Raw genomic sequence first — 16198 nt, 5'->3', positions numbered from 1 at the left:
TTGCGATGTTCGTTTCAACTGATCCTAAGATCCATGATGCAATTTTTGCATTATTAATCCTCCACTGCTTAAGAGCCTTGATGTTTGAATCATCAGGTTTAACCACAGATCCATCCAGACATCCCCAAAGACTCTTTGCCTCAACATGGAATTGAAAGTTAAACTTCCATAATGCATAGTTCGTATCATTGAACTTAATAGGGAGAACATCCATCGTTTTTGATGCCATTGAAGAACAAGGAACATCAGTGTACACTTCCAAACAAAGGATAGAATTCAAATAAGACGGTAGAGAGAAGTACCTTTCAAATAAGAAGGTCTGCTGAACACAGAAGTAGAGGAAAATCCTTCTAAAACAAAGTTGATCCAAACCAAACCCAAAGGAATCAATAGATATGCTTTGGGCGACAACTGATCTAAATTTTCAGACTGATCCAATGTCTCTACAAAGAGATCCAATGAGAAAAAGAAATCTGATGGCGCAACAGTCCAGAAAAATGGTCTGTAAAATTCTGATCAAAAGCAGCCCTAGAAAATGAGATTCAAGGGCACTTGAGAGGTTCCCAAATACTGTTAGGGAGTTCTCAAGATAACAAGGAAAAGAAAGATTTGAGAAGAGATTGAATGCAGATAAGATCGTGACCTGCTCTGGTACCATGTTATAGTCGGATCGAAAAGGACAAAGAGAGAGAGAAAAGAGAGAACACAACAGTTTGGTGGGTGTGTCACTTAGTGACCATTGACACCCTGAGAGAACTATTTATATTAAAGAAAGTAAAAGGACAAATCTGCCCTTAGTGTACAAAAGATAGTATATAGATAAAATAAATATAAAAAAAGAAGTAAAAGTACAAAAACAGCCCTACGGCTAGTTCTTCTCACTGTCTCTACAAGCACAAGAAGAAACAAAAACAATTTTGGAAGAGAAGATACAAACCCTTAGTTCAGATATAAATGCCCTTAAAGATCCTACGACTGAATTAATGAAACAAATATCTGTATCCATGGGCAAGCATCTTGTTGAAGACTCAAGGAATGATCCCCAAGACTCTATTGTAGGGCATAATTATTGAAATGGTCAACCCCTAGGTTCTAGTGCTCAACAATTGGTCAACCCCTAGGTTCTAGTCCCAAGTTCCAAACTTGGGACATACTCACATGCAATCGCATAGGGTGTTAAACAGTGAGTACTATACCAACAACCCACAAGAATTAGCTGATGAGGATGGATTTCTGGAGAGTGATTTTGAGGATCATCCTAGACATAGACAATATCATGGTAGACATCAAGATAGATTCCCTCCACGTCGTCAATGCCAAATTCCAGATGACAAAAGAAATTTCCCCGAGGATGGTGAAATCACAAAGAAGGTCAAAGTGGATGTTTCTAGTTATGATGGTAGGTTAGACCTTGGTGCTTTCCTAGATTGGTTAGTAGATACGGAAGATTACTTTGATTATCATAACATGTTTGATACCCAGTGTGTTTGCTTTACCAAGAGAAAGCTAGTAGGGTCTGCCAAGCATTATTGGCAAGGGGGTTCAATGAGACATTGAGCATCTAGATGAGGCACCCATCACTTTGTTGGCTGAAATGAAAGCTAAATTGAAGGAAAAATATCTTCCAACATATTATAAAAGGCAGTTATTGGAGCAATGGATGAATTTGAAACAAGGGTCATTAAGTATGACCGATTACCTTAACTGATTTGAGGATTTGTCTATGAAATGTGATATAAGGGAAGAACAATGGGTAACTCTCACCAAGTCCATTAATGGTTTAAGACTTGAATTGAAAAGGGAATTGAATCTGCATTCTCTTGACACCTTAGAAGAGGCTTAACATAAGGCCTTAGAGCTTGAAAAATTCCAAAAGTTGTCTACCTTTAGTTGTATGTCTTCCAAGATGGAGAGACCCAAGCACCTAAATCCATGTCTAAATAAGTGTCTTTTCAAAGGACCAATAAGCCTGCACAGCCAAGACCAACAATGTCTAGTGGTAGTAACATTTCTATTTAGAGAACTGACACTAACACTACTACTAGTTCATGAAAAAAGGATCAGACATTCAATGTTTTAGTTGCCATGGTAAAGGGCATGTTGCTTTACGTTGTCCAAATCGAACTTTAACCATGGGCACAGATGTAGAAAAGTCTTTTGAGGATCTAGATGTTGATCAAGTTGTTGAGTCTTTAGAAGAACCTTCTGAGACTGAATTTGAAGAGGACCCAGGTTGTGCTGATGATCATCACCTTAGTGTTATGAGGTGTATTTTGTCCACTCATACTAAGACAGGTAATTGGAGACACACTAGAATTTTTCAAGCCTATTTTAAATGTGGGGATGTTGTGTCAAAGTTGTCATTGATGGAGGTAGTCCCATGAATGTTGTATCCAAATCTGCCATATCAAGAATGAAACTCCAACCTGAACCGTACCCGTAACAGAGTAGCTTGGGTAGATAAGACTTCTTTATTAGATGGGTTTAGAATCCATCATATGGATGGCCGAACCATGCTAGATGGCTGAGCGAAATTTCAAAAATTTTTCTAATCCTTTCGGGAACCGATTCCTTGATAAATTTGAAAACTAAATTTTTAGGATTGATCTTGCACTGAACTGGACCAGATTTAAAACCAAATTGAAAGGAGATTATACCTGATACAGAGACCACAAATTGCAGCTCCCATGGTGGAAGTTCATGCCCAATATCAGTCCCAAAATCGGCCTCCAATTGAAGATGGTGCAGAGTACAGGAGAAACTGATTCAGCAACTTTGATTTCAGCAAATCTGCTATCCGACTGGCTTGGATTGAGTCGGATGAGTGAGCCTGAATTTCTTCAATGTTTTTCTTGCAAAAACACAGAAGAAAACTGATAGAAATCAGTTCTTGGAAAGGCTAGGTTGTGAGAGACAAGAGATAAGAAGAGAGAGCAAGAATGTGGAGAGAGTGTCCAAGACTGGTTCGCCCACTTCTCTCTTTATCTCTATATGGAGAAAACTCCTAATCTGATTAGGAGATGATCCAAATCTGATTTGGAACAGAACTTTTCTTTTCTTAATTGATAAATATTATCCTCTTAAGTGGATAAGTGCTCCATACCCAAGTTTTGACCCAAATCACATGAGTTGTCATGTGACAACTTAACTAATCATATTAGTAATGAGCCTTAGGCCTTTCTCTTAAAGGCTCACATCCCCAAGTGTGGCATGGTCACTTTGGGCCTAATATTGTATGGCGTAGGACCCCACAAAGGTCTCATAGAAGTCCATGAGGGTTCGACCCCACCTTTCAAAGAGATTGGGCTGAATTCGCTGCTTAGGGCAGTGAACCCTTGAGCCAATCAGCATGGGCTCATTCTAGGCCCAACATTTACACTTAAATGATCATTGGATTCAGCCACCCTATGAAGACCCAAGGATAATGGACTTATGCAAGATAAAGCCCATCAGGTAATCAACCATATAATGGTCTCTTACACTTAATCTTATGGCCCATAATCTTCAGAACACTACCCGACAAGGAAGGACCTTTCCCTTGGTTGCAAGGTGCAGTGTCACATTCTGCCCGGATGGATCCTGGGATTAAAACTTTTTGCAAATCCTTTTCATAAAATAATAATATTATAATATATAAGTATATTTTGCAAAACCAGATTTCAAACACAAGTGAAATCCACTGCCAACAGTTTAGGTTTCCATTAGAGAGAGTGTAAACCTTGATATTCACTTTGTCTGAAGGGGTCGATCCTATCACTATGATCACCCACTCAAGTAATTTCCTAAATTGCCCCAACATGCCAGATATTTGACCCTTGCTGGATCTCTTTGGTTGGCACATCAAAGGCATCCTGGTCCACTACTTAGTACAGTATCATAATCAAGTCTGGGGTTATGTGCAACTTTCTAGTTTTGCCTATCTATTCCCAAGGTCTAGGGCATAACTGGAAATTGGTCCGGGTTAAGTGTTTCTTCCAAAAACCCACTGCCTATGCTTTGGGTTTAACCCTAGCAGCTGAGACAAGTTGCTTTAACTATTTGGAAGCACACCGGTGTCAGCTTTTGTTTGGATAAGCTCCCCGAATCTATCTAATGGTTGAGAACATTCTAAACTAACACAAGTCTCATAAGTGTCCAATTTAAGGGGTAATACGCAGAAAATATACCAATAAAAACATGAAACAATGATATACTTTATTCATTTACAAATAAATGTTCATGTACATCAGTTTGATTGGAGCTGAGGGCATACACTATCTAACACTCTCTACCCATAACTGAGAGGTGTTTGGTTCCCATCCAAATGGGTGTGATGTTTCTACCTATGGATGATGCTCATGTCTTGTTGGGGCATCCATGGTTATATGATATGAATGTTATCCATTATGGTTGATCAAATACATATATAATCAAGAACAATGGGAAATTTACATATAGATCCAAAAAGGTCCTCCCAATTGACCCTCCAAAAGGAAACCTTTGCACATTCTAACTTGAAAAGAATTTGAAAGGGAAGGCAATGAGTCAGGTGTAGTTTTATTTGTTGTGGTCAAAGAAGATGCTAGGGTTGCTTCTATAGAATTAACTATAAATTCACTTGAGATTGCAATCCTATTGAAAGAATTCCAGGATGTGGCCCTGGAAGAATTGCCAAGTGAATTACCACCCTTGAGGGATATTTAGCATGCCATCGGCATAGTCCCAGGATCTTAATTGCCTAACTTCCAGAATTATAGGATGAACCCAAAGGAGCATGCAGAATTGCAACGATAAGTGGACGAACTTTTAGAAAGAGGTTTTATTCATACGAGTTTAAGTCCTTGTGTTGTGCCAACCTTATTAACTCTTAAGAAAGATGGATCATGGAGAATGTGTATCGATAGTCAATAAGATCATAGTTAAATATAGATTCTTGATACCTCGACTTGATGATATGTTGGATCTCATGGCTAGTGCACAATGGTTTTCTAAGGTTGATCTTTGAAGTGGATGTCACCAAATCCAATTTAGAATTGGTGATGAATGGAATACTGCTCTTAAAACAAAGGATGAACTCTATGAGTGGCTAGTCATGCCCTTTGGCTTGACTCATGCACCTAGTACTTTAAAAGTACTACTTTTATGAGATTTATGACTCAGATCTTGCAACCCTTTATTGGAAAATTCTTAGTGGTCTATTTTGATGACATATTAATCTACAGTCATTCTAAAGAAGAGCATCTCAATCACCTTAGGCAAGTTCTTGAGACACTTCAAGCTTGGCATTCCCAAAGGCAATCACCAAGGGCATTCCCAAGGCTAAACTTTAGCATGATACTAGCAAGCTTGGCATGATTGACATCTATGCTCAACTTGAGGGGGAGTGTAGAGAAGATGGGCCGAATGGCCCATAGGCTATTTATTCTTTGCTGTAATGGGCCTTAATCTGGGCTTATTCTTTCTTATGTTATGTCTTTTTATTTTTTTGCCCAACTAAGGGCTTCTCTGTAAATTACCAAAGTTTAATTTAATAAAATAGAATTAAGGGTGTAAGAGAAGAGATTATGTTCGAAAATCTCTCTCTGAACCCAAGTTGCCGCCTCCTTCTTCTTCATATTCTCTCCTCTAGAACTCTGATTTCTGCTACTTTCTTTTGATTTTATGCATCTTTCTAAACAATCATTTCTTCTCAAAATGCTGTTTTTCTTCTCCTACTTAAGAAAGTGTGGTGTCAGCCTATTTCTACCAAAATCGGAGCCTTTTGTTGGGTAGTGCATCATGGGAAGATCAGCATTATGCACATGCTACAAAAAACAAAGATCCTTATGCTTATCTCCAAACTTGTGCACCCTATGTAAATCCAATGAAGAAAATTTTTACCACTTACTAATATCCTGACCCTTTGCTGCAAATATATGGGATTAGCTTTTCTCTTTGTTTGGTTGCAGATGGTCCTTACCAACGGAGGTAGATAGGCTTTTTAACTCTTCAATCTTTGTTTGGTCTAAAAGGTGGGGAAGGATTATGTGGAGATGTGCTAGAGCAGCGATAATATGAACTCTTTGGGAAGAAAGAAATAACAGAATTTTCTCAGGAAAGGAGAAATGCATAGAAGTGGTAAGAGGCTACATATTGGTAAGGGTGATAAATTGGCTTAGGACCTTGGATTCTTTTTAGTCTTGGTCCTTCGATGTTATTTGGAGAAATTTGGGGGTAGTGGGAAGAATTTCTTCCAAAAAGAAAAAGAAAAGATTTTATGGAAACCCCTAGTTGCAGACTTTGTGAAATTAAATTTGATGGGGGTAGTCAAGGAAACTCGGGCCTTTCAGGTATAAGGGGTGCTGCGAAATAAATAAGGGATTATCATTGCACTTTTTTCCAGTTCCATGGGAGTGGGAAATTCCATCAGGGCAGAACTTCTCACGGCTATGAGAGGGCTACAAATTGCAAGTGAGGTTGGCCTAACAAATGTGGAGATTGAAGGGGACTAAAATCTGGTGATAGGGTGGCTGAAGGATCTAGAGTCTATAATATGGTGTTTTAGGTATGAGATGAAAATGTTTAAATGGATAACCCGAAACATGAACTTGAAAATCTCTTGAGTTAGAAGAACTGCTAATGCTATGGTAGATGGGTTATCTAAACAAGGGGTCAATAGGGACAATTTGTATTGGGCCTAGTTGTAACTGTCTTGATACTATCTTTTAAAGTTTGTGTGAGAGGTAACAACTCATGCCTCTTTATGGGATGCTTGTAATGCCTACTCTCTTTGATATTTAATAACTATTTATTTACTTAAAAAAAGACCAATCTAGAAACTCTTCAAGTTCCAACTCACCATCAAACTCGTTAACATGAAGTTGAACACCATGATCTTGATTGGATTGTAAAGCTTGCACTATTTGGTCTTCCCATTGTTGGTTGTTATTCCTTTCATGTTGATCACCTTCAGGTTGCTCAATGTCTTCATTTAATTCTTCATTAATAATGTTAGTGGGCTGTTCATCACTTGTTATGCCAACATCCCTAGTAGCATTTTGATCTACAAGTTGGGCAAGACGCTCAATTTGTTCTTGCAGCTCTCTTGTAGCCTCTTGGAAAACCTCTACAATGACATGTTGTGGTCTTCTACTACCCCCACCACATCCACCCCTTGCAGCCATAATAACATAACAAAACACATGGAGATGAACTTTGAAGCAAACCCAAGGAAACAAGTTATATGCAACACTTCAAATGTACAACAATAAGCACAAAAATACTGAGCTGAATACAACAAAACAAGTTGGATTTTGAGGGGTTTCAGACCTGAACCTGAAGGAGAACTCCTCCTGGAACGGTTTCACAACAATAACAATGGCATTAAGCTGGCTCTCGCGTGGGCACACAGTGATAGAGGGAGGAAGGTGCCAAAATATGTTGACTCCTCAAAACCCAAGCCCCCAATACTTGAAAACCTTAGCTGGGGAAGAGCTACAACTCAAACAAGAGATAAAGATCCTAATAGATCCCTATAGAAACAGCTATAGGCTTGTTAGACTCAATGGCTTGCTAGAGAAGCCAACTAATATATTTACACATATGTCCCTAGGATGTTTCCCCTTCACAAATAACTCTTTGAGAATAAAACTAACTTCAAACAAACCCCCCAAAATGATGAAAATACCCCTGAACCCAAATTGTCAATAAAGCTACCCAAAAACAACAATTTTGTATCATACTACAAAAACACACAAATTCAGAATATATTCACATTTCTCTCTTTTTTGATTCTTCTTTTTCCTTTTGTTTCTTCTTGTTCTTTCATTTATTTTGGGCTCATCATAACTTGTATAAATATAAATTGTTATATACTATATTCTATATGTGTCATATATATGAAAAAAATCTATGATGCCATAAAGACATGATACCGGAAAGGCTTTGTCCAATCAAAACCCCCCATGAATTTTGATAAAAATGCACCTGATTGGTTACTACTTTTATGATGCTGGTTGATGGCTATAATTTTTTTTTCCAGTATCATGTCTTTCCGGTATCATAGTCAGACCCCATATATATTCTGTGTGTGTGTGTGTATCTTTCCACAATAGGGTTGGATTAGGCCTGAACACAAAACTCAAATGATCACCCCTACTTCAACCCATGTCCTTTTGGTTTGTCTATAGCTTCTCTAGGTCCTTCAACTTGTAATAGATCTCTTTTTGTCAATGCTGCTGCATATGGTCTTCTCTGCATGTGATCAAGCCACCTTAGCCTGCTTCCCTCATTTTATTAGCTATTTCTGCTACTTATTGTATTTCTTACTTGGATTTGTAGGTTACCAATGAGGAAGCAATTGAAATGGCAAGGAAATTGGCATTGGAGGAAGGATTGCTGGTAATTATATGCATATTTCTGTAAATTTCCAAGTTTTTTAATACTTACTGTTATTGGGATGCTTTTAGCTAATAAATTTTTTTGTGTACTGTATTGGCATGCTGAAGTAGCGCCACATTTTCTAGGTAGTTTCGACCCCCCTAAGGAAAATACTAATGCTACTCAAGGTTCTAAATATAGATACAAGCTGGTACGCCGATAGGAGTGTATCGACCTGTATCAGTGTTTTTTTTTGTGTTTTATTTATTTTTTTCAAAACCAGTTCAGGGGGGTCGGTTTAAGTCCTGGCTATCCTCTGAACCATGGCTTGACCCGATACATGAAAGAATGGTGGGATCCATCGTATGGACACCAAAAGATTGCGGAATCGGGTGGGGCGAATTTCAAAATTTTCCACCTTTCTTCCAACTGGGAATCATATTCCCAAAATTTAGAATACAATATTCAAGGATCTATTTGAACCATAATTGAACCAGATCTGAACCAAAAGAGAAGGGAAGGGTTATACCTGATCCGGAGAAGCAGTATCTCCCAACGTTGGTGTTCATGCCCAAAGAAGAGAACCAAGATCAGCTCCCATTGAAGATGACAGCGATGATGGAGCTGAACCAGCAGTGTTCGTCCTACGAACCAGGTATTTGAACCATAACTGAACCAGATCTGAACCAAAAGAGAAGGGAAGGGTTATATCTGATCCGGAGAAACAGTATCTCCCAACGTCGGTGTTCACGCCCAAAGAAGAGAACCAAGATCAGCTCCCACTGAAGATGACACAACGATGATGGAGCCAAACTAGTAGTGTTCGTCCCAGAAACCAGGTTCTTCTGAAGAACTTGATGGAAGCAATGAGCACCACAGAATCGATCAAGAACCTTTCTTGATGTTCTCTTGGTGAGAACTCGAAATGGCAGAAGAAAGTATGGCGGCGGTTGCTGAGGAAGAAGGTCAGAGAGGAAGATGGCGAACTGCAATATTCTTCTCTGGAAAATCTAGAAATCCTTTTTTCAAGATTGCAGAAGTATATCTGCTAAAACCCTAGGGTTCGAATTCTTGTAATTCGAATGGGTTTTTCCCTCTTTCTTGGTGATCAAGAAACCTCCTAATCTCATTAGGAGTTATTCCAATCCAAATCTGTATTTGGATAGGGAGGCTTCTTGATCCTATCTGCAGATCAGATCAGCCTACTCTTGATCTTATCAGGAGATTACCAGATTCAAATCCTAATTTGAATCTGGTCTCCAAGAGTGGATAGGGTCAAGATCCAATCCTTTTTGGCTTAACCTAATCCCAGATCCGCCCCTATGTATGACTGATCAAATCAGCCCAGTTCGAAATGGGCTTTAGGCCTATTATGTATTAAGTGCTCAATAGTCTTCCAGACTACTGCCCAGTTGGGCTTCTTTGTATGGCGTGGGACCCAAGCATTGATCTACACATCAGCCACATGGGTTCGGCCCAACCTTTATTACAAGGCCTAGCCGAATTCACTAGAAAGCCCAGTGAACCCCTGAGCCCATCACATGGACCCTATGGGCCCAACACTTACACTAAGTGGTCCTTGGGCCAAGCCATCTTATAAAAACCCAGGGACTGTGGGCAGATGCAAGATTAGCCCATCAGGCATTACCCTAAATGGCCTTACACTTAACCTCTTAGCCCATGATGATCTAGCACTGCCTGACAAGAGAGTACCTCTCCCTCGGTTGCAAGGAACAGTGTTGCACTCTCCACTCACATGGATCTCGGGAATTAAAACCATTTGCAAACAACTTAAAACCAAAAATACCTATATATCATATATATATATATAATTTTGCAAAAAACAAATTCCAACGATTGAAATCAACTGCTGGTAGTTTGGTTTCCATCAGAGAGTGCATTTCCGATCATGACCTTTGTTCGGCAAAGGGGCTGATCCTGTCACTATGATCACCCACTCAGATGAATTCTCAGACTATCCCAACATACCCAGGTTTTGACCCCCGCTAAAGATCTCACTGATTGGCATATCAAAGACAGCCTAATCCGACACTTAGTGAAGTATCATAATCGAGTCTAGGGGTCAAGTGTAACTTTCCAGTTTTTATTGGAAATCTGGTCCAGTTCAAGGATTCGAGTAATCCCATACTGCATGTGCCTTGGGTCTTACCTTGGTGGCCAAGACAGGCCATCCCAACACTTGGCGGCAGACCAGTATCAGCCTTGGCAGGATAAATCTCCCCAGATTTATCTATCGGCTATGAACATTTAAAACTAACACAAGTCTCATTAAGTGTCCAGTTTAAGGGTCTTACACAGAAATGTACCACACAACATGAATCAAACATGCACTTTATTTATTTACACTAAATGTCAAAAGTACATCAAATCGGATTAGAGCTAAGGGCATACAAAACTATCCAACAATACACACCCTGTAGGGGCGTATCGGGAAGGCCCCGATACGATATGTATCGGCCGATACGTAACGATATTTTGAACCTTGATGCTAGTATCTAAGAGATGATCCTAGTGTTTATTACTTCTATCATTGTATAGATTTAACATTTGTCTATTTGGCTGCATTTAGTAAGAGTGCAAACACTGAACCAAAGCGAATTTGCACTCCGATTCAGTTTTGCAGGCATTTGGTAAGAGTGCATTTCTGTACTGAAAATGATAGTAAATTTGTACATTCTGGCATGTTTGCTTTTGAAATGAGAGGAACAATTGCTTCCAAAAAATGGAAGCAAATTTTTGCACTCAAAGTTGGTCCATATAAAAAAGGTAGATTCCAGTGTTGAAATTCATGTTTGTACCCATCACACCCAAATACATTTGGTAAGAATGCAAAATTTATCAATGCAAAGCCAAACAATGTTTGCATTTTCATGAACCGTACACATTTACATTTGCACTCTTACCAAACACAGCCTTTAGGTATCTTTTCAAATCTGTCAATGTGTCACCACAAGCCTCTGCCTTCAACAAAATGTTAGAAATGGAATTTCCATAACCTAAAATTCTTACCATTGAACTTCACATGAAGGATTTTAGTCTTTAGATGCTATTGGTGTTACTGAAATGCCTCCACAAGGTATCAACCCAATGAGTCACCAAAAGCAGACTAATTTCCAGAAATCACTAAGATTTGCTAATTTTAAATGTAGAGTGACTGGACCAAATGCCCTAGTATCATTATATTATCCTTTGTTTTTAATTGTTATGTTTGTTAATGGGCCTTGTCTTTCTGGGCCTGTTAACTTTTCTCTTTTCTAGTTTTAAGTATGGCTATGAGCTGGCTGCCCCTTTAAAGGCAGATTTGTAATTATCCTCATTATGTTAAGTTTAATAAAGATTAGAGGAGAAGGGGAGACAAGACATCAAACATTCTTCTTCCTCTCCTTTCTTCTTCATCTTCTTCTTCTTCTTTTTCTCTACTGTTTCTCTTCTTTCTTCTCTCCTTTTTTCACACATAATCTGAGATTTATTTTCTGATTTATCATACTGGATCACATCTTGGTATCAGAGCACTATTCCTTTCTTCCTTCTTTTCCTCTTTTCTCCCATACACCCTTCGATTAGAAGTGTATGGAGAGATAAAATTGCTGAATGTTTTGAGATCATCTGAGCCTAGTTGGTAGAGGGTTTGGAGAGATAGAAACTGTTGTAGATTGCTAAGAAATTGAGGCTGCTGTTTTTTGCTCAAAACCCTAGTCGACTAGAGAGTTTTCTAGTTATAGGTAAAAGAGACAGTTTGAGAGTGGCACTCAGGGTTTGGGAGGTCACTTTTAATCTCTAGTAGAGGGTGGTTAAGGTTGGAGACTGTTTGGAGAGCTTGGTAGGAGTGGCATCTGTTCTCCCATTTCTCCCATGGAGTTGGGTGCAATGAAACCCTATTTTTGGGGACCTTGTGCGGGACTGGTTACAGTTGGATCCATAATAGCTAAAATCATTGTTTGGGATTTTTTTTGACTAATGGATCAGTTTGGAAGTGAGATGAAGCAGAACCCGATGTTTGGGGTTGGTTGAGTAGATTCTGTTCCGATTGGGGTGACAACAATTAAGCTGGATAGAACAAATTACTTGGCCTGGGCATGGTCCATATGGATTTATTTTTGTAGTAGAGGTAAATTAGGCTATCTTATAGGCAGTAAGGAGATGCCAACAGAGACTGATCCTACATATGAAAAATGGATGCAGGAGAACTACATAGTGATTGGATGGTTAGTTAACTCTATGCAGACTCACATAAGCCAACAATACCTTTGGGTGAATTCAGCTAACAAAATTTGGGATAGTGTTACATAAACAAACTCTTAGAAACTAAACATTGTAAGATCCTGCAAGTTTAAGAATGATGTGAATAATCTGAGACAAAGGGAGGAGAGTGTAGCAGTGTACTACTCTATGTTGAAGCCATTGTGGCAGAGATTGATGTCATGGAGACAATTGTGTGGGAGAGAAACAAGGATGTAGAGACTTACAGAAAATTAGTAGAAAGAAACAGGGTGTTTGAGTTTCTTATAGGAATCAACCTTGAGTTTGAGATTGCTAGGCAAAACATTTTGGCCAAGGATGATGCGACCCTTGCTCAGGCATACTCCATGGTTATAGGGACCTCCACCATGAGACATGCTAAGATAATGCCAAAGGGGCTGAATGAGAAGGAGGTGATATGTGAATATGGCAAGAAGCCAAAACACACGAATGGTACCTTTTGGAAGCTACATCCTGGTCTTCTTCCAGAGAGGTTGTGGAACAAAAGCAATACTATGAAAAATGGTTAGTTTGTGAAAGCCTAAGAATGCAAATATAGCTACTGTACCTGAAAGTGGAAACAAGGAAAGTGAAGAGAAGTTTGCAATGGAGCAATTGGCAACAGTGAAGGCAGAATTTGAAGGGTATGGGAAGCTCATCAACCAAGGAGATTACAGTTGCAACACCCAATTCCTCAGGCAACACCTCTTCATTTGCCTTTGCTCACTCAAGTATTCGTGCTTTTGCAAATCATGCTACTATATTAGGTATTCCTAAAATCCCTTGGATTATAGATTTTGGTTCATCAGACCATATGACTATCATATCCAACCTTTTCTGTTTATATCAACTCCTTTCTAGCTGAGAGAAGATATCCCTTGTTGATGGGTCTCTTTCTCCCATCTCTAGGAAGGGGGATATCAAAGCCTCAGACTCCATTGTTTTATCCTCTGTTCTTCATGTTCCCAAACTTGACATTAATCTTTTATCTGTTAGTAGTTTGACTAAATATTTGAATTGTAGTGTAACCTTTTTTCCTATCCATTGTATTTTTTAGGACCTGAAATCTTAGAGGACGATTGGGAGTGGCCATGAGGTGAATGTAATATACTTTTTGGATACAATTGATGGAAGTCTTGGACCACTTCATTGTGTAGCTTTTGAGTTTATTTCTTGTTTGTTGATCGAGTCATGTTATGTCAGTTACAGGTCATTTGTCTTTTTATGCTTTGAGTCATTTGTCTCCATAAATGTTTAAAGGGATATCTCTGTCTAGTCTTCATTGCGAGTCTTCTTTGTCTACTCTTCATTGTTAATCTTGTGAACTTGTGAAGCATTGTAGGCTTTCCATATTGTGCACTCTGATGTGTAAGGGCCATATCATTTATATGCTATAGGGGCCATATCATTTATCCTCTGTGTTGATGATTTCTCTCACTTTACTTAGATTTATCTATGAAATCCCAAGATGAAGTACCAACTATTGTGCAACAGTTTCATGAACTTATTCTTACTCAGTTTAACACTTGGATCAAAACATTCCGCTCTGATAATGCTAAAGATTATTTTGAGAAAATTCTTATTTCCTATTTTGATGCATTTGGGGTTATCCATTAGAGTTCTTGTTTCTACACTCCACAACAAAATGGAGTGACAGAGAGGAAGAACTATCATGTGGTTGAGGTTTCTAGGAGCCTTCTATTTGTCAATCATGTTCCTGTTAAATTTTGGGGGAATGCTGTCCTTATAACTACCTACTTCATAAATCACATGCCTTCCTGGGTTCTGGGTTTCAAGACCCCCTTTAGCCTTCTCTTTCTTGATGAGAATCTCTTTTCTCTTCTCTTCAAGTTTTTTGGTTTGTTTTCTGTGTTCATGTCCATGACCATCGGAGACATAAATTTGAACCTAAAGCACCCAAGTGTATTTTTCTAGGATATGCCTCCACACAGAAGGGATATTGTTACATTTGCAGAGTCTATCCCTTTCTTTGGAACTTCTCCTAAGGGGGAGCATTCTGAGGAGTTGTTTACTATGTCACCGACTATTCCTATCCTGGTTCCCCTTGAGTCCTCTGTTGAATTTCCTAATCCTGTTGGGTTTCTTTCCATTGAGTCTTTTTCAAGTGTTCTTGCTCCCCCTCCTCCTCCAGCTCATCATCCCACTTTCACTTCTCATCCCATTGTCCGAAGGTGGTACCAAAGACAAAGACTCAAGTATGAGCAAGTTGTTTCCCTTCCTTCAACCGAGCTTCTTGCACCTCCCATCACTATTGAGGTATCATGTCAGCCCTCCTCTTCTACTCCACTAATACTTTCCTAGATCTTGACGTTCCTATTGCCCTTCGAAAAGGCAAATGGAAGTGTATAACTCATTGCATCTCCAAACACTTAACACATGCTATTCCTAAGTCTGTCTCAGAAACCTTATCTAATCCATAATGGAGGGATGCTATGATGATTGGGATAGATGATTTGCATAAAAACAATATCTAGGACATTGTGGACTTGCCTGAGGGGAAGAAACTAGTTGGTTGTAAATGGGTTTTCACTGTTAAGTACTATTTTAATGGTACTATTTGAAAGATTTAAGGCTTAACTGGTTGTTAAAGGTTACACTTAGATGTATGGTGTTGATTACCTGGAGACCTTTGCCCCTGTAGCTAAAATGACATCAGTTCGGGTTTTGCCATCCTCGGATGCTAGTTTTGACTGGCCACTTATCAATTTGATCTAAAAAATGCATTCTTAAATGGAGATTTACATGAAGAAGTTTATGTCTTTACCTTCAGGGATGCATGGGAAAGAAATTAAAGGGAAAGCGTGTAAATTGAAGAAGTCCCTTTATGGCCTTTGTGAATGATTTGATTAATACTAATTCAGTCCTAGGTCTGAGATAAGTAAGAAGGAAAGAAGAAGAAGAAAAGAAAGAAGAGAGGAGAAGAAGAAAAGGTTTGGTTTGAGAAGAGGAAAAGTCGATCCCTCTCAACCGACGACCCACCTTACATTTATACTCTTTGCACTAGACTACAAAAGACAAATCTGCCCCTCATTAAGTATGGGATACACAACTTAAACCCAGAAAAAATAGACAACTCATCCTTGATTAAATAGATAGATGATCAAACTACCCCTGTACTGTCGATTCTAACACTTCCCCTCAAGCTGGAGAGTATATATCAAATAGTCCTAACTTGTTATATATGTAATCCACTCTTCCTTGACTCAACCCTTTTGTAAACAAATTTGTTCACTGTTTTCCTGAATTCACATGAGTTGTATTTATCACTCCACTGATCACCTTTTCTCTTGCAAAGTGGCAATCAACTTTAATATGCTTTGTTTTCTCGTGAAAAACTAGATTAGAAGAAATGTGGATTGTAGTTTGGTTGTCACAATACAAATTCATAGGTCTGTCAACTAAGAACCCCATCTCTTGCAAAAGATTTTTTAGCCACACTAGTTCACATGTAGTATGAGCCATGGCCCTGTATTCGGCTTCAACACTACTTCTTGCTACCACAATTTGTTTCTTGCTCTTCCAAGTCACTAGATTGCCACCAAGGAAGGTACAATACCCTGTAGTGGATTTCCTGTCAAAC

At 38.9% G+C, this 16198-nt stretch overlaps 1 protein-coding gene across 1 annotated transcript in view; it reads left to right on the top strand.

The window, feature by feature from the left end:
• LOC148852770 (S-sulfo-L-cysteine synthase (O-acetyl-L-serine-dependent), chloroplastic-like) overlaps positions 1-16198 on the top strand; it is a 100513-nt gene that overhangs the window by 25150 nt on the left and 59165 nt on the right. Inside the window, exon 8 of the mRNA XM_088942477.1 lies at positions 8299-8358. Coding sequence (XP_088798603.1) covers positions 8299-8358 — 60 coding nt within the window. The remainder of the gene's footprint in view (positions 1-8298; positions 8359-16198) is intronic.

This window comes from Nelumbo lutea, chromosome 5, assembly GCF_056320005.1.
Source record: "Nelumbo lutea isolate HS-2025 chromosome 5, American lotus-T2T, whole genome shotgun sequence".
Lineage (NCBI taxonomy): Eukaryota > Viridiplantae > Streptophyta > Magnoliopsida > Proteales > Nelumbonaceae > Nelumbo > Nelumbo lutea.
This window is presented reverse-complemented; position numbering and strand designations above follow the sequence as displayed.